This window comes from Lepisma saccharinum, chromosome 1 (assembly GCF_977018435.1).
Source record: "Lepisma saccharinum chromosome 1, izLepSacc3.1, whole genome shotgun sequence".
In the NCBI taxonomy this organism is placed as follows: Eukaryota; Metazoa; Arthropoda; class Insecta; order Zygentoma; family Lepismatidae; genus Lepisma; species Lepisma saccharinum.
In genome coordinates, this window is record NC_139229.1 from 105,343,872 (window position 1) to 105,364,058 (window position 20,187).

The 20,187-nt window shown below is 39.8% G+C and overlaps 1 protein-coding gene across 1 annotated transcript in view; it reads left to right on the top strand.

The window, feature by feature from the left end:
- The window catches only part of LOC145984922 (uncharacterized), an 87,937-nt gene that overhangs the window by 46,793 nt on the left and 20,957 nt on the right, over positions 1 to 20,187 (top strand). The window contains exons 10-13 of the mRNA XM_083118323.1: positions 1,173 to 1,467; positions 3,993 to 4,046; positions 12,751 to 12,856; positions 13,522 to 13,628. Of these exons, the coding sequence (XP_082974449.1) occupies positions 1,173 to 1,467; positions 3,993 to 4,046; positions 12,751 to 12,856; positions 13,522 to 13,628 (562 nt within the window). The remainder of the gene's footprint in view (positions 1 to 1,172; positions 1,468 to 3,992; positions 4,047 to 12,750; positions 12,857 to 13,521; positions 13,629 to 20,187) is intronic.

The window sequence follows — 20,187 nt, forward strand, 5'->3', positions numbered from 1 at the left end:
TGGTTTCTGTTCGCTTTTTTCTCGTTAAGTACGTGCAATGTCCCAAAATCGAAAGTAATAAAACGGTGTGATATAATGGAAGTTGAGGTCAATAGAGCTAAGAATGCGTTCGAAATAAACACCATTTCAAAAGAAATTCGATACAAATAAATATTTCAATGAACATAAAGCTGCTTCGTCAATGAACCTCACAAGGAGAATGTGTGTTCAGGGAGTGTGGAAAGAAAATAATAGATACTGAAATTTTAGGTGCAGGAAGGGAAGGGGTAGGTGCCGTGGGCGTCGGACGGGCTCGAACCGGTCCGTCAACCGCCCTCCCTTGAAATTAGCATCGTTAATTTCAAATTACAAAAAAAAAAAAAGTTTCCTACCTTTATTGTTAATAAAATTTAATTTACATCAATTAAAGAAATTTTGAGTTTTAAATAATATTAAAGAAATATGGATCCTCTGGGCCAACCTGGGTCATATCTTTGTGCATACAAGCTTGGAGGTATAAAGAGAAGTCGGACATTTTTGTGCCGGACATCTTGGGGCCAGAAATTTCGATGCGTGGGCATTTTGGTTCTAGACATTCTTCTAGCATTTTTCTCTATTGCACACCCTTTTATCTCTGACCCCTGATTTACTTTCAATGACTCTATATGCTGAATGTCTACCTCATCACATAGGCAATGGCTTCTTTGTTAGTGAATAGCTCTCATGGTAGGAAGAAACTAATTCATGATGGATTTTTGAAAAGGTCAGAAAATGATAACGTGTACTGACAATGCTCTCTGAAGCAGTGCAGGGTCCGAGTCCACACAATGATGAAGTTCTGAGAAGCACCAAACGTGGACTACACCTTGCCCCATTTAGCTGCATTGAACTTTGATTTCTTTAGAGACTATTGTAGTACATAAGTTAAATACTAAATATGCTAAGCCCAGACACCAAAATGTCCTAGATCCGTTTAAAGGTTAAGAATGAGGGGCCCGTAAAGTTCTTTCCGGCGGGGTCCCGAAATCATTAGTTGATTCACTGATTAAATTTAAGTAAGTCGCAACAGAGAAAAGAATGTATCTAGCTGGCACATAGTCAAGTTAGAGTAAATTAGTACAGTTATATTTATGTTTTAAAATGTCTCATTTTAATAAGACTGCCATAAATACGACCCTGAACTTTACTTCCAGCTAATATCTCATGGTGGAGATGATGTCCCCTTGGGTACAGGCTCTGTTTTGGAGAGCTTGCAGGAAGAGCAGCCATATGCAACGTTCGAGGCAGATTTCCTGGTTGTGAATGAAGTCGCGGAGGAGAATGTGCGCAGTATTCCCGTCAGTTCCAGACGTTGTAGATTTCCTGATGAAAACGAAGGAATATGGGCTTACAAATACGACAGCTACACCGCTTGCGTGGCTCAGTGTCGTGTGCAGAGGAAAATGGAAGTTTGCAACTGCACAGATGCAATGATAGGCGACGGCCAAGGTAAGGGCGAGGAGAAAACTTTTCCACTTTCATCATGAATACGACGTTTTAAGAACCTCGCGCACTGAGAACGGAACAGAACGGAAAAGTTTCGCTTCCGGCGTCTCAGTGCACCATAACCCTCAAGATAAACTGCAGACTTCTAGCCGAAAATTCCGTGCTTCGGTTCCGCACGTACACCACTTGATTTCAATAGAAGCAGACAACAGAGGTTCTGTTGACGGATTTTTTTCCGTCTCGGTGCGCGACAAGCTTTAAGACTTTGGCCGACGCCAACAAAGGAGTTTTCGAGACTTCCTCGCCTTTCGAGAAACCGCGATGATATTCCAAATTTTGGAAAAGTGCATCGGCTTAGAATTCCTTCCAGATAATTCATGTGACTCTGCTCGTGATTTGATTTTGCTGTTGTCTAGATATTATAGCCACGAAACTATTGCGAATATCTAGATAGATAACAGCGTAAGCAAACCACACGAAGATTCACGTGAATGTTCTAGACGGAATTCTAACCAGATGTATTTTTTCAGAATTTGGAAGAAAGAGAGAGAGAGAGAGAAATATTTCCTTTTCTTTTATCTCTCCATCTTTTCTTTATTTCCATCCCTCCCTCTCTCTGTCTTGTTTCTCATTCTCCTCTCTCTCTCTCTCTCTCTCTCTCTCTCTCTCTCTTTCTCTCTCTCCCCTCCCTCCATCATAGGACTTTTTCGAAAGAGGAGGAAATTTCGAAAACTACTTATCTGGTGTCGATTCAACCGTTGAAGATAATTTTGCGGTGGCTCTTATCAAAAATGTTGTGTAACAGTTTCATACATCGGAGACACATTTCTTCAATTTTACACAAGAAACTACTTACGGAAATGAGTTTTTCCAAGGTTCACAACGTTTGTCGAGGTATTTTCTTTCATCGTGGAATATATTTGACCAGGAAAGCATGTATTTTTCAAGAGAAATATCTCACCGACGCACAATTGCCATTGCTTTGATTTGTTTGCCCTACGACAACCGGATGCTGCGTACGTTTGATGACGTAAGTTCCTGTCAGTGTTTCACCCCCTTTTTTTTTTACTATGCTTGAATCCGTGAATGGTTCGTGGGGCTATCCGTGAATGGTTTGTGGGGCTATCCGTGAATGGTTTGTGGGGCTATACGTGTATGGTTCGTGGGGCTATCCGTCAGCTACCCGTGCATAATGTATAATTTCCACCGATGATGAACACGACAGTAGGTATTTTTTGGTGAAGAAGGTTGAAACACTGCATATCCACCACGTGAGTCAAGATGTGCCCGCCATATTGTGTGTTCCGGAAGCGAAGAAAGGAATAAAAAAAAGCACTCAGAATGTGAAAAATTGCTTTTTTTTTCGTTTAAAAAGCATAATGGCACCTTGAACAATATTCCGCAATACACACTTGGTAAGTACGAACCATGCGAAACACAAAATATGCGATGTTAATGTATCTGCGATCTATGAAACTGGTACCAAAATGTTTTCTCGGGAATTCCTATACATTCATCTACTCATGATGCACAAATAAACATTAGGTCTATTACAACGCATGCACGACAATTCCAGTCCTGAGGGAATGCAGCAGTGGCAATCACAGTTTATAAACAATAATACAAGTTTCAGATGTCAACAAGATCAATATATACCCGGCATATTTCTTTTCCTCATCTTCTAGGAGGTCCACACCATATTTTGGTGTTGGAATGGTGTTCTTTACAACCATTTTTCTGTGCGGGCCTCCTTGGACCACTGTATGTGTCTCGTTAACACCCTTTGTTCGTGCGTACTTACTCAGACTAAAGCACGCTCAATTCTACACAAAATAGTTGTTGAGTTAGTGTTTTAAGTCCAATTTATGCACAGTAAGGCTAATCAGGACTGGACCTACAGTTTAAAGTGGGATCCTCTACACAAAATTAACCTCTCTCATCACAGGGTGTTGGCCTCTAAATATTCGTTGACAACGCACTTTTTTATGATAGTGCAAGATGTATACTCTATCGGCTTCCCGGAATACTAGAACTCAAAGGTTTTGTGCCCTAAATGTCCTCGTTTGCAACCTATTTTCAAGTAAAGAAAAAATGTTGCGTTGGTTGTAAATTGTTTCGTATCGTACGAAATTCTTTTAATTAGATTGTCTTAAGCTTGATGCGCACTGAGACGCCGGAATCGCGGCAACAGAACGGAACAGTTTCACTTCCGGCGTCTCAGTAGGCGATAACCCTCGAGATAACCTGCAGACTTTTAGCCTGAAATTCCGTACTTCAGTTCCGCACGTTCCCCTGTAATAAGCGTTACACCATTTGACTTCAATAGAACCTGACGACAGAAGTGCCGGATTTTTTCGTGTTTCCCCATGTCTCAGTGCGCGAGGTTCTTTAATCGGAAGAACACATGCGGCTGTGCCCCTTAGGTGAAGCCGCTTCTGAATTTGTGGTACTATTACTAATACCACACACATTCTCATAGTTATCTATAAATGAACATTCATTTATTCCAAATAAATTTTATTTTTCAGGAAATCAAGTACTCTGTAGTGAAGAAGGTGAAAATTGCCTGGAAGATAATAGAGGTAAAACTATTTATATCAGTTTCTTGTTTGATGTGCAATGCTAAAATTACTTATGGATACGCAAATTTAGGAAGGAAAACGTGTAATAGGACTACTCAATGTGGGGTAAAGCCGCCGAATTGCAGGTAAATTTAACGACAATGTAGGAAGTTGATATTTCCACATGTTTTGGTGCAGACTGTGACGTTCACAAGTCAATCATTTGTACGATTACATTTCGTTCATAAATATTTGAAACTAAAACGCGAAGGTGAAGATACAACTTCTATGTGTCTATTATATTAGTGAAATAACTGAGCAATATGAAGTTAACTATTACCTATATTTCCATTTTTTTGTCACACACATTACCACATAATGACTATTGATTCTCGTTGCTATAGCAACGTTAGAATTCCAAATATCTCGTTTATACAGCGTATAGTGCAATAAATAACATAAAACATAATTAACGTTGTACAAAGTAATAATTATACATTTTTTTAAACGTTAATATAAAGTGATTTTTATAATATGAAATTAATAATTTCAATAAACATATAATTAATTATATTGTGAGGATCCACAGAACCGTCACAACATTCCCCTCCTCCGGGAAAATGAAAACTACGAAACAGCGAGGAAGAGTTTTCATTTAAAAATCAGTCTGATGTTTATCAACATAACTAAAACAAAGTTACAAATGCACAATATTATCTGACATTCGACAACAACGTGCACATAAACAGATTTGTGCCTAACAGGTAATAACAAATCAGACCATAATAGAACATTCAATTGTACAAAATAATAAACAGAATGGTTCCATTTTTCCAGTATCTACTCTCATAAATTTAATTTTCAGACAAGAGTTGATTCCTCTTTTCTTCCGAACAGTTAAACACTCGAAGATTTGAAAAGTTCACCTTGTCATAATATTGCTGGTTCATTGTGTAAAGAATTGCATTATTGTCCTTAATTTCCTTGACAAGGAATGGCCCAATATACAAGTTGAACAATTTCTGAATCTGGCTGTTAATTTTAGAACTAACTTGCCTATTTTTTATCATAACCAAATCTCCTGTTTGAAGTTTGATCGAGTTCAATGCAGTCTTAATCTTCCTACTTCTTCTAGATTGTCTAGTCCTGATTTCTGCTAAAAACAATTTGCGTTTCCATAGCAAAGATTTAATTTGTTCTGGCCAGCCTATTTCTTCAAAGATTGAGTCCTTCATATCTTCATGTAAGAAAAGTTCACTAGGAGATAATCCGGTAACTGAAGAGCATGAATGATTTAATAACTGAATAATGGAATTTATTTTTGGATACCAACTGGTGTGATTATCATTGCAGAATAATCGCAGTAACCTAACAATATCCTTATTGTACCTCTCAATAGGATTAAATTTCGGATTGTATGTAGTGGTAGTAATATGCTTAATTTTCCTTGAATCCATGTAGGCTTTCCACTCATTTGATGTAAATTGGCTTCCACAATCTGATAATAATACATTACATACAGGGTAATGTTTAAAATATTGTTCTTCAAAACGATTGATAATTTCCCTGGCAGTCGCTTGTTTTAACGGATAAATCATAACAAACTTCGACATAACGTCTACAATTGTGAGGAGATATTCATATGTACGTGATCCGTGATCTTGGTAATTTTCCGATTAAATCAATAGAGAGGAAATCGTGAGGTTGGTGAGAAACGACGTGATATTCATCTCTCCGCAACGGCCGACCTACAATCTTTGTTCGTGCACATTCTAAGCAATCTTTCAGGTAATTTCTAATTGATTTTCTCATGTACGGCCAAAAATATGCCCTTCTACAAGCAGCTAAAACCTTCTGATAACCAAAATGTCCATTTAAATCATGCATTTTGTGCAATAACAAAGGTATAGGCTCACGTGGCACTAAAGTTTACAAATTTCATCTGAATTGGGTTTATAAAAAAGAATTTTGTTGTGAAGAAGATACTTCGAAAAGTCTTTATCAGTTGTACTATCTTCCAGGTGAGAAATTATATTATTGCATTTTTCATCTGCTCGTTGAGCTTTTAACCAAATAGAAGAAGTATCATCTTGTGAATCTTCCAAAATTACTTGATTGATATATAATTTATCATCAAGTGCAGAATAAGTAGTACAAGGCGGAAATCTGCTCAACGTATCAGCAATATTATTCGAAACTCCTGGGACATGTTATAACGTGAAATCAAAACACTGCAGTTTGAGAGCCCATCTCGTAAGACGAGAATTAAGTGTTGTGCAAGCCAAGACAACGACTTATGATCTGAATATAAGTTGAAATCAGTTCCTTTAAGATATATAGCAAATTTATCCAGAGCAAATAATATAGCTAAACATTCCAATTCGTGTGTACTATATGTAATCTCTGCTCCTCTAAGAGCACGACTGCCATATTGTATGACACGAATTTCATCATTATCAACTTGCCAAAGTACACAACCCAATCCTTTCTAGCTTGCATCAACAGAAACACAAAACCTCAACTCAAAGTCGGGTTGACTTAATGCTGGTGCTGAAATTAGACCATTCTTTAATAACAAGAAAGCTTCTTGACACTGAGGTGTCCAATAAAATGGCACATTCTTGCGTAAAAGATTATATAATGGACTACCGATATCTGAAAATCCCTGTATAAAACGATTCCTCCAATTTGCCAGTTCTAAAAATTTGCGAAGTGACTTTTTGTTTTGAGGAACAGGAAACTGCAGAATAGCTGAGTCTTTATCATGATCAACCTTAATCTCGGAACCAGACACCACATGACCCAAAAACATGAGAACTGTAAACTTGTACAGGATTACTTGATTCAACATTAGTCGAAATATTAGATGTTAACTTAGTAATATTTTCCTCACATGCTTCCACGCGCTTAGTTATTTCGTCCTTGCTCACAATGGCTTCAAGTCTTTGAACTTGCCGAGACAACCCTGAAACATTGTTCTGCCATTCTGTAAACTGATCATTCAATCCAGCAAGTTTATCAGAATTCTCTGTACAGGTAGTGTTGACTTCCTCGATTTTCTCTGTTAGTCCTTGCACTTCTCTTTCCATTTCCTGATGTAATGAACGTGTTGCTAATTTGCAGGACTCGGCAACTTCAGCTAATTCCTTTCGTAACGATGTACTCAATTCGTGGAAGTCAAGCTTGAGTAGTTGCTGTGAATTTTGAATTTCCTGTTGAGATTCCCTGATTTTTGTAAACTCAAGCTGATGAGACTCTTGAGTTTGCCTCATTTTTGTAAACTCAAGCTGTTGAGACTCCTGACTTTGCCTCATAGAATCTTGAGTTTGCGTCATTTTTGTAAACTCAAGCTGATGAGACTCCTGAGTTTGCCTCATAGAATCTTGAGTTTGCCTCATTTTTGTAAACTCAAGCTGTTGAGACTCTTGAGTTTGCCTCATAGAATCTTGAGTTTGCCTCATAGAATCTTGAGTTTGCCTCATAGAATCTTGAGTTTCCCTAATTTTTGTATATTCCATCTGTTGTGACTCGCTGATTTTTCATAACTCTGCCAGCAGATCAAACATTTGAAAAGGAACATTACTTTGTCCCGTTGACGTCTCTGCCAACACAGAAGGACGAATGTCAATTTCTTCAACATTTTCTTGACTTCTTTTCCATTGCACGAAAGCTTCAATACTGAACGGATCATAAGATGGATCACAATCTGTACAGAAATAATTTTCATTTAACTGGTATAACTCCCAATGCTTATCGGACAAACCCAAACATTGTAAATGATACCAATGGCCACAATTTTCACAAGCTACCAACCTTTCCTTGTCGGGATCTTTGCAGCACTTCACCATATTCATGGCACCATTCTTATTTTGTGATTCATCAGGTTCATCACCACAATTGATAGATCTAGCTGTAAGACTTGTTTTGGATCTCAGATTATAAGGATTACTTGATGCGTACATAATATAAATTTATGTACAAACTAGATTCACGAGAACAATGGTGTAAGTTAACACTTACGCAAAACACATCACTCAAGATCGTGCTGATAACGTCCCCCTTACTGGCCACCAATTATACTGTGACGTTCACAAGTCAATCATTTGTACGATTACATTTCGTTCATAAATATTTGAAACTAAAACGCGAAGGTGAAGATACAACTTCTATGGGTCTATTCTATTAGTGAAATAACTGAGCAATATGCAGTTCACTATTACCTATATTTCCATTTTTTGTCACACACATTACCACATAAAGACTATTGATCCTCGTTGCTATAGCAACGTTAGAATTCCAAATATCTCGTTTATACAGCGTATAGTGCAATAAATAACATAAACCATAATTAACGTTGTACAAAGTAATAATTATACGAGGCACATCCAGAGAGTAAGTTTCCCTATTTTTTCCCGTGAAAGTAAACATAATGAGACGTGCAAATTGCGCATGCGCAGCAGAGCTAAGACGTATCAATCATATGCCAGGTGGACAGATCCCGCGCGGCGCCAGTAGCGAGGCAGCAGTGGTCCGAAGTAGAAGCTCGTATTCCTTCTCCCGCCGCATGCCAGTAGCGAGGCAGCAGTGGTCCGAAATGGAAGCTCGTATTCCTTCTCCCGCCGCATGCGAGGTTCGGTCGGTGATAAAGTTCCTGAATGCACAAAGCATTGCGCCAATTGACATTCATCGTCAGCTCTGTGAGGTCTATGGGCCGAACATTATGAGTAAGCAGATGGTGCGTCGCTAGTGTCGGCAGTTTTCGGAAGGTCGTCAAAGTGTCCATGATGACGAGCGCAGTGGGCGTCCGTCCCTCATCACTGATGATCTAGTTGAGCTGGTGCGGCACCGCATCGTAGAGAACCGTCGCTTCACGATTACGGAGTTGAGTAGCCTTTTTCCGCAGATATCGCGATGCGTGTTGCATGAGATTGTCACGCAGCGCTTGCTGTTCAAAAAATTGTGTGCCAGGTGGGTGCCGAAAAACCTGACACCCGAACGCAAAATGAAACGTTCAGGAGCAGCACCACATTCCTGCAACGTGGATTTCGCACTTCACCCCGGAAACCAAGCAGCAGTCAATGCATTGGCGGCATAGTGGATCTCCGGTCAAGAAGAAATTCAAACAGACGCTGTCGGTACAGAAAGTGATGTGCACCGTGTTTTGGGACAGGAAGGGCATTTTGCTCATTGACTTCCTTCCCAGAGGTGAAACGGTGAACGCTGACCATTACTGTGAAACACTAAGGAAATTGCGACGTGCCATTCAAAACAAGAGGCGTGGCATGCTTACTGCAGGTGTTGTGCTCCTCCATGACAATACTCGTCCACATACGGTTCGGCGCACAGCAGCTGTTTTGACGGAATTTGGCTGGGAGTTGTTTGATCATCCACCTTACAGTCCTGATCTGGCTCCCAGCGATTTTCACGTTTTCTTGCACCTCAAGAAATTCCTGTCCTCCGGTGAGCGTTTTGGCAACGACGAAGAGCTGAAGACGTCTGTCACACGCTGGTTTCATTCACAGGCGGCAGAGTTCTACGACAGTGGGATCCAAAAGTTGATACCACGATACGACAAGTGTCTCAATTCTGGTGGTTGCTATGTTGAAAAATAGCTGAACCTTTGCTGTACCTGTTGCCAATAAATGGTTTCCTGAAACTGTGTTGTTGTTTTTTTAAAAAAAAATAGGGAAACTTACTTTCTGGATGCGCCTCGTACATATTTTAAACGTTAATATAAAGTGATTTTTATAATATGAAATTAATAATTTCAATAAACATATAATTAATTATATTGTGAGGATCCACAGGACCGTCACAAGACGTTATAAGGAAATGTAATATACCCCAAAAATTATGAGTGGGTAATGACTGTAGAAATTTTGTTCCTTTCCGTTTTCAGTGTAAGAATCAGTGGCGTAGCATGGGCATTTCGGGTGGGAACGCCAAGTCCGAAGGAAAGGTCGGTCCTTTTTTGGTTAATAATTTACTTGTGGAATTAGTCGCCACAGGTGTTGTTTATTTGCCTGAAGTCAGCTGGGTTTGCAGTAAAGCATCATCATCCATGCAGTTTTTAGCTAGAACATTAGATGCCTCACTATGCAACAAATGTTTTGAACTCTGGTGTTTTATACCTTTCGGCATGACACAAATCATTATAAAACCTACCTGAATCGCAAGCCTCTGGACAACAGTAGACGTCATTGTTGTGAATGATCCAACTAATGATTGATTTGGTTTATTTTACTTCGCTTTTCTGCCACTTTTGGTTAATCGCGAATATGAATATAAGTGATGATGATATTGATGAAGGGACACTCACTAAGAACACCCGTGCTCACCCCGAGATCCGAATCAGGGGCCTCTGTCGTCTTGGCGCGCTGTGCAAAACACTCTGACAAGGAGGTGGGCGGATGATCCAACTATCGTACACTCTACTAACGTAACAGTGCCGATTAGTAATTCAGACCACTGTTTATTTCGTCTTGAGAATGTTGATAAACATTTTAAAATAATTTTGTCCAGAGACCATTCGATGTTAAGAGTTTTCAAATGAATGCTAAACATTTCCATTGACACAATATTAAGCAGTTACATAATAACGAAAACATAATAACCCGCAAAACTATTTTTTTTTTATTAAGTGGTAGAGCAGCCACAGGCTGAACTTCCACCACGAGGACTTCACCAACTTATTTGACAAAAACTGTGTTGACCTTTTAGTTTTTAATGCACATCGCTGTTCGTGCGATAAATTATACAATGCAGTGGCCATTAAGAAGTGCTATATTTCAGTTTGGTAAAGTTACGTCAGTCAATATTGCGTATTGTAGCAACACATAGCACGAGTGGCACTAGCGCGAAGAACCGGGTAGGAATTCTACCGCTGTCGTCTGCTTCAGAAGGTAGGAAGGGTCACGTGAACCAATCACGTAGCCCTCTGCTCCATACGCTGGCGTAAGAGAGAGCATTTGGGCGCGTGCTGTAGAGATCCAAGCTTTCCCTTCAGATAGACAGCAAGGAATATAGGGTCCTGTACGCCGAACCTGCTCGGCGTCCGGCCAGGAAAGGCATTGAAAAAAAATGCTAGAACGAGTGTTGTTAGTGGAGCGTTGGAAGCGGATCGCGAGAAATAGCTATTATAATGCCATGAAGGTCAGACATATATGAAATTAGTGAAGAATTACTTTATATTTACAGCATTTACGTATTTTTAAAATTTTAAATCTGGGAACGCCGGGCGTACGGGCGTACTATAACGCTACGCCACTGGTAAGAATGGTATTGTTTCGTTTAGTTTAGTTTACTTCTATTCGCTTTTGTTCCACTTTTGGTTAATCGCGAGCGAAGATGAGGATGAATCGTGATAAGATGAGATTAATGAGTTAGTGTTTTAAGTCCACTTTATGCACAGTAAGGCTAATTGGGACTGGACCTACAGTTTAAAGTGGGATCCGAATCACTTGTGCCTCCACCGTGTATCATGAGATGGATGAAGTACAATCACAAACATAGGGACGGCACCAACACGAGCCCCACAGAGAATCATGCTGGCAGTGAGGAAGGTTGACAATTTGGGATCTTCAGAAAGGGTCACTCCTTACACCCCAAGAATGGTATTGTATCACATTTAATAATTACAGAACCATAACTTCTGTTGTGGAACACAAATTACAAAGTAAAAAGTTTTGAGTAAGCGTTAGACGTTTTATCGTATTTGTGCCTCCTGTTTTCATGTAATTCATCGTTTAAATTGTCACTGCGAATTGCCAATATATTTAAAAAAAAGTGGCAATATATTCAAATATTGAAATTAAAAACAGTTTTTTATATCAAACACTATTATACTTATCGCACGCTCATTTTAAATAATATTCAGCAGACTATGGTAACATAATTCTCATGTGGGCCATAAGATATTCGAGTAAATTCACATTTTTTATAAAATTTTACATGTTCGTTCCAAATATCCAAATTTCCTACGTTGATTGGGGTTTAAATTACATACATTTTATTTTCGGAGTTTTCTGGGTGTATTGTACTATAAGACCTGCATTCTATTGCTTCTTTGGAAAATGGAATCAACCCCTCGATAGCGTAGTGGTAATGCTGCCGACTTGTAATCAAGCGGTCCGGGTTCGATATCCGGTGGAAATACATGGTGGCTCGGATCTCACTTTTAACTGTAGGCTCAGCCCCGATTAACCTATCTGTGCATAAAGTGGACTCGATACAAACTTAGATTTGGGTGCGAGGCTGGGTAAAATCAGTAAAAGCAAACAATAAAAATAACACGACAGCAAATCTCCATAATTTCCAGTCGCTACATTGAAGGATAAAATGTTTCTTCATGTTGAGGGCTACATTTCATACAAGCAGCCACACCATAAAATCTTTAGGAGTCAAGATAATACAAAATAACATCGATTTTAACATCATATGAAGATTGTATGTACAGTCACCGGCAATAACAATGGGACAACTGGATCCTAAAATTCTCGGTTGCATTCAAGGATTATGTGGGTTGGCTAACTCTACCGTGGTGGTAGAAGTTGCCATTGAAAATTTGAAAATCTACTTATCGCCGTAGAGTTAGACAACACACATAACGCCTTGCAAGCAAGCGAATATTTCAGGATCTAGGTGTTCCATTGTTATTGCCGGTGACTGTACATATAAATCCGTTCGCTGATAATAACTAATTGTATTCCTTTTCCTGCTATTCCAGATCTCCTGGAACCAGTCAACTCCATCATTAACAAAGACAAGGGGTTGACCTGTGACTGTCCTCTAAGTTGTACGCAGCAAAGTTTAGAACATATAAGAATTGTAGCGTAAGTATAAACACCATTACAGAACCAAAACAGTTTTCATTGTGCAGTCGATTTATATCATGATTAGAATATATTCGTTGTTATTTAGCGTCGCTTTTCTGCACTTTTAGCTAATTGCGAGGATGAGGATGAGTAATGATATGATGAAATTGATGAAGGGGCACTCACAAAGAACAATGTTCCCAGGCCGGTATTCAAACCCGGGACACCTGGCCTTGCAGTGCGCTGTGCTAACTATCCTGCCACGTAAATAGGCAGGAATAGGAAACTGTTCTTGAATGGGAGTGGTTGCTCCAAAACCGTGACTGGTGAGTGAGCGACTGTTCCCGCTACGGAAGAAACAATGGAATCGAGTGACAGCTTGTTGAATAGCTCTCTTGATTTGTGAAAATTAAATATTTATTGAAAATATTTTTATAGGGACCAGTTGGTTAACATATTCATTGCTGTTGAAATAAACAGATCCTTTCTACGTCGAACTGGCATATATTTCAATATATATGGAACTATTTCACAGTGTGCGCGAGTGTGTGCGTAATAGAGAGGGAAACAGTATTTCATTTTATTTGATATCCTCCATCCAAACGTGAATATAACTTTACAGCTAAGCTCATTATAATGTTATAAAATTCTAGTATCGCATATTTTGTTCTTTCTTTGTCCAGGTACAATTTTACTGATATCGGAAGCTTCTCTACGGTTAAAGTATATTTTACTCTTGCCAAAAGAAGACGTCACATGGCAGTTGTACGAGGAATTATTGATATTATAGGTGAAGTATTGATTATAAATTTTAATTTAGAGAATCTGGCATAACTAGATACGTTCAGAACATGCATGAAACATCTCGACATCTGGATTATCCATTGTTTTCAAATCAAATAATAAATATGAAATCCACATATCCATAATCCAGATTTTTTGGTCATGCTACTTGGAATCGCAAGATATTGAATATGCTAATTGAAATTGTATACGCTACAAGACAGAGACTCGACACCATGAAAGATGATGACGAAAGTTGACATTTCATTTTTTAAATTCATAAATTGTTGCAAAAAAAAGACAAATTTTATTAATTTTCCCCAGATGCATTATCCAAATATCGTATCAATCCATAAGATTATATTTTATTTAAAGACTCCCTGATGCTTCATGTTGACCAGGGCATTCACTTTTTTATCTCAGTTGTCTCAACCTCTGTGGTATGTAAATAATGCATAGTGTTGTGCTATGCAAACCTCTTGAGGTATTCAGGATAAAGGAAGTTCCATCAGCCTATGGAGTCAGCGGTTTGCATAGTGGCAGTTAAAATCACGATTCGGCATGGAGGAAGGTCATGGGGCCTGGGGAATATAGAGGTGAGGCAGACTGAGAAGGGACTGACTTTTGATTTGGATTCAGGAGAGAGAAGAGCTTAGAGAATAGGAGTTAAGGAAGAGTGAGGCGAGGCGCTGGTCAACCTGCAACGAAGCCTACAGATAGTGTTGCCCACGGGACGAGACGGGACAGGCTTTTAAAAATTCGAGACGAGACGAGCTTGATCATGTGTCCCGAGACAAACGAATATTTTCCAGACGAGACAGCATTTCCACGAGACAAGACAGGCCAAAGTCTCGTCTCGTGGGCAACCCTACCTACAGAGGACTTAGTTTATTTTATTCTTCGAAATTATCTTCATTCTTCAGATAGACAGGTAATTATACTAACCCAGCCATGATTCAGGTTCAAAGGTTCATAAAACCCAATGAGTGACCAATGTCATTTCTAGTTGTTAGTTTTGCTTGTTAAGGGTTTAGTTTTAGTTGTGCCTCTCGCATGCCAAGCGTTAACTCGTCATGTTAATGACGAATGATCTCATCATCGAGGATGAAGGATGAATAAGTTACATCACCCATTGATTAATTGTGAAAGTGACTGGTTCTGATCCCCATCATTTTGTAGAATGACACGATATACACGTATATCATTCTGTGATGATACTTGATAACAATATGGAAAATGAACAATCTGTAAAATATCAACCAAAACTACAATCGCACGTACCTAACCTTTTCCTTCTCAGGTAACTACATAAACCAAACTAAAGATCAAATGTAGAAATTCATAAAACTTCCATTCACATAATTAAAAAATTCTCCAACTCAGTTTCATGTATCGAAGTTATTCCTCTAATAAAACTAATTACCGTATCAATCATTGTGACCACCGAGTTCTAGAATGCATTATTCATACTTCAATCAAGGTTATTCTTCAAGCAGCCCACCCCCCGAAATAAAATTCTGGCTACGGGCTTGTCTTCAAGGAAGGTTTTGACATGACAATAGCATTTAAACAAGACTCCTTAACAAAATGGATAAGAAGACACAATCGATGGACTTGACTCTCGACAGAAATGATCTGCATTCAAAAGCAAAAAAGGAAAAAAAAAAGAATCATTAATCAACTTCGTGGGGATTTCGCCACTGCTTTTCGTATTGCTTAATTAGCAGTGTATTTAAATGTTGGCAAAAAGCAGCACAGACAAGTTGAAAGACACGCGACGTTTATCTAAATTATTCACCTCCATACTCACACTATCATTCGTCGTTTTGAGCGATGTCAGTAGAGCAGTACAAAGCCTTGCAATTATCTCATAGGATGTAAAAAAAAAGGAAGTAAAACAGCGATATGAGTAATTTAAGTGCACATAAATTTGAATGTCTACTAGAAGCGTCAAATATAAACGACCTATTTCGATTCAGCTTCAACATTTTGAAAAATCACTTATTCAGGAAATCGCCAGGTAAATGTTCTTTTTGAGAGGTTGTGCTCTTTTCTACTGTCCTGTGAATGAAAATATAAGATTCAATGTTTTCGACTAGTAGGTGGAACCGTACGTTCTGGACCCATCCTTTGACCTACTTTTTATTTTACGACGTTTTACGGACTAAACTAACCTACAATGAGAGAAAAATGGACAGAAAAAGCTCTGGCATCACTTTTTAAGCTATTTTTTACCTCCTGCAAATTTTTGCTCTTATGCTAACTCGTCCTTTGACCTACTTTTGAAATGACTTTCCTATAAGGCTGCTGTCTCCTCTCACTGTAAGGTCCCTTAGTGTAATCTACTACGACCTGCTAATATAGGCTTCTGCTCTCAGTGTAATCTGCCACGATGTGTTTTTTTAAAACTCTCAGGTGTGATCTTCTACGATGTGTGTGTGTGTGTGATAATCAAAATTATTTTTGTTAAGGAAATCCCTGGCCCCCAAAAAAAAGAAAATATCCCGCCAGGGGTGCGTGGTGCCCAACACAGTTCTAATGGCCACGGCAAAAAAGCCATGCCTCTGTAGAGTTTCATGGGTTCTTTTTTTTTTAAACCCCCCCATGACTCCCTACAGAGGACCTCCGTGTGTAATGTGTGTGTTTTATGATTGAAGAGAAGAAAAAATTTTGGTTAAGAATGGAATGTGTAAGAACTAAAAAAGTTTCCGTAGGGGTGCAGCATCTGAAAGAAATAAAAAAATATACTCAAATAGTGTACATAATATGATAGAAAAATACAAAAAAAAGAGTGTGAATGCAAAAATTAGTGTGAATGATTGTTTTTTTTTAAAAAAAAAAGTGGTGCAAGAAATAATACGTACTTTTTTGATGCGAAAGTCTAATGGTGCGAGCAGATTTCTTCCTCGTCATGGCATCCCCATTCTCGGGTGTGGATGTTGCAGTCCAGTAGCCTCAATTTGGTGTCGTGGGGATCAAGCGCCACTTTGTTGATCGTGGATGTATGCAACTGGTCGATGGTGCTCGTGATCCGATGTTCGGTCATGCGTTTGATTTCTTTGTCGAACAAGCATGACTTGTAATCTTCTACGGTTAGTTTCTTTGTGCTCGAACGCCCCACCCCCTTTGCCTTCTTTATTTCGGTCTCGTCCTGGATTTTCACGGCGTACATTTTCTCTCGAAGACCCGCAAACTCTGTGATGATGCGGCCGTTGACTTCATCCTTCATCTTCCCGATCGTCATTTTCTGGCTGTTGTCGAAGAGAGCGTGATCTTTTGGATAGTTCGAGAAGTCGAAATGGTGGCTCATGCTTTTGAGATCTTCGTATAGATCATCGGTGTGGATGTTGTACACGAAGCTGTCCGTGTCGGTGTACGCCACCTCGATCCCCTCTCCATAGCGTGGTTTCATGATGTCGTAGTGAAACTTGTACATGGCCAGCTTCGACAACTCGAGGATCGCGACTCCTACGGCGATTGGTTTGTCGAATGTTATGTGACGGAGAGCACGTTCGATCAATACCAACGTGTCGCTCAGTATCGTGAAGTTCTTGTACGTGGGCTGAGCGACGAGCTTGTTTATTTTCTTCGGGTCGGAGACCAAGTTGATATTTTTTCTTTTCCTCGCATCTTCCATGCTCTTGCCGTAGATGCTGTTGTTCATCAATTTGTATAGGTCTTTGTCTGCGGAAGAAGAAGCTGATGCTCGACGTTGAGTGTTGCCGTCGATATAGGGTGCTAGCCACCTGGTCTGTCTAAACTTCAATCCCGAGTGCACACGCTTCAAAACCAATCCATGCTGGAGGTAGAATTGTAGGAGACGATAATGCACCACGTAATTCTCTTTGCTCTTGAAGATGAGCATCAGCTTCTTCTCCGGAGCCGATTCCATCACAGGTGCCATCGCAAATCCATGGTGTTCTCGATGAAGCGATGCAGGATATTCCAAATCTACTTTCAGGAAACATCCATTTTCATGATCTTCGCTCCACTCCAAACAATCTTGAAGTTTCTGCTCGCTCATCCATTCGTATTCTCCGATGGGCAGAGGCTCGGACATGGCATAACCATACAGGTTGTTCATGTCCCAGTATGCCAAGAAGTTTGTCGGTTTCCCCGCATCGAAATCGGCAACATATGGATTGTTGGCCTTGACGTATCGAAGGGGACACTGGACGATTCCACCACGTTTTGCTTCTTCGAGAAACAAAAGTTGATTGACGTCTTTGATGAGTTCTATCTTCACCTTCGTGGATTTTAACATCGCCTGCCAAGAATAACCCGGTGTGGTGTAGCTGAAAGCGGGGTCCAAACCATATGCTGCCATTCCTCTCGAGCGATGGAGATGAAAACGGTCGCTCAATAGCGTAACATCCAGTTTCAAATACAGATCGTGATAGTCGGCCATGGTTTGACAAGAGAATGTAGACCAGACGAGCTGAGCATGATGGTAGTCCTCTTCGGTGCAACAGGTGTCGCTAAGACGAGTGTAGAATGCTTCTCTCGGTGGTAACGATGTTTCTGAGAATTTGGAAGCATCCGTCATGTATTCGTAGGGGTAAACACCCTTGCGTCTCAACAGTGCTAAATGTTGGTCGCCGAAACATTTCCTGGTGGCGACCAAATCATCGTCGGTGAGTTGAGACGCAAGTGTCGCCAAACTCGAAGACAGAAAGTTGTAGGAGTCCAAGAAGCGAATTTCTACGTGATTGCCATTTCCAACGTCGACCTTCTTGCTGAATGAAATGAATTTCTCGTTGGTGCGAGCTATGACGCTAATGGGTTGAGCGTCGCATCCCATCTCCTTTATGAAGATTTTGGCGTCGTAGCCCTCCAAATTGTGAATGAATACAGGAATAAAATTTGGTTTTTTGATTTGTAGATTACAGTTGTTACACAGGGGGGCCACATATTTTCCGGTGTGATGATTGTGGTGGCGAACTTTGACATTTTCGAGGGTGAAGTTACTTTCGCACACACCACACTGAGAGGCAAGGTCGTATGCTTCCTTCTCTTCCTGGGTAAGAGGCTCCATTGCTTTGTCTTCTCTTAGTAGAGGAGCGAATTGTATGGCAATCTGTTTCAAGGTTTGAACGAAGTTTTGTGGAGCATCATTGCCACGATGTAAAATAACATTGCCTGTGTTGTTGACCATCAATCCAAAAGCGCAGGCTTCGTGATGTAGAATTTCGGTAGTGCTCGATACGCTGGGATTCGGTTCGCATATGGCGAGTGGGAGTTGGAAACTTTCAAAGTCGGCGCATATCACCACGGGATGCCAGAGTAATGCCTTGTAGTTGGAAAATGTCATGTCTCGAGAGGGCATTTTGATAGCCGTAGCCGGATGTTTACTACACATTTCATGATGATCTTGGAGTTCTTCATCAGCATTCTTTTTTCCTTGACCGTAGAATATACTCAGGCATCTGTCGCATACTCGAATTTTATGGTGATTTGTGGTAATTTGACTTCTTGTTAATTTTGGAAGATTCTGAATTAGACAATAATGATAATTATCATCATCTTCGATCAGGAGTAATCTGATGACACGATTACTTTTAATGTTGCTATGTCTGAGAACGTAGATGGTGTTGTTTTTTGTCTAATCCGAAGATGTGTACTGCTATACTTTCGTTTTTATCTGTCTTGTACTGTGTTTCAAATTTACTAATGTCTCGTAGATTTACAGGGTAATTAATGCCAGCCATAGGTTTTTCAAATTCTGAGAGATATTCTGGCTTGTTGTAGTGGTATAAACGATGTTTGTTATTATTGGCTGGGTGATGATCGGCAATGATGCACCACAAAAAGCATCTCATATCCTCATTTTGAACGTTTATTATGGCTTTCTTACTGGCTATTTCCGGAGGCAAAATGATGAAGCTGGATGCTCCCATCGGGTTGTATCGTGCCACCTTCAAAGTTAAAGTGTGAGGCGAACCGCAAAGTGTCCAACCCGATCCACGTTTTTGGAAAGTCTCGTGCTTGTTCAACAAAGCGTCAAACATCTGGTTGCAAATGGCATCCACCTCATCGACGTCGGCGGCGTGGAGGCTCTTTACACCAGTGTAATGATGGAAAGTTTCTCGCTCTTTTTTCACGTTTTCGTAAATGACGGAAACGATGAGGTGGATTTTCAACGAGCATTGCAACAAAGCTTCGGTGATAGATGAAATTAACTTGCTTTTGACCGAGCGAAAAAAGTTGTTTAGATCAGATGTTTCTTCAGATCGGAAAGTCTCCTCGGTTAAAATATTTCTAATACTTTCGCCGGCACTCTTCTGCTTCTTTCGTGGCGCTTGATCGTCAACATCGAGCTTTCTCTTACTTGATCCTTCCCCATGCACATTCTTCCGATGTCTACTCAAGTTAGAAATGGATATATATTTCCCACAGTCGGCACATGCACGTTTCGCTTGCTTCTTCTCCATTTTTTTTTTGCTAAGAAAAAAAAAGATGAAGTTACTAAAAATTTCACATTTTTTTGTGGTGTTATTTATATTAGACCCCCAAGCATAAATGATCTACCATAGATGAAGTTACTATTTGTGGTGTTATTTATATTA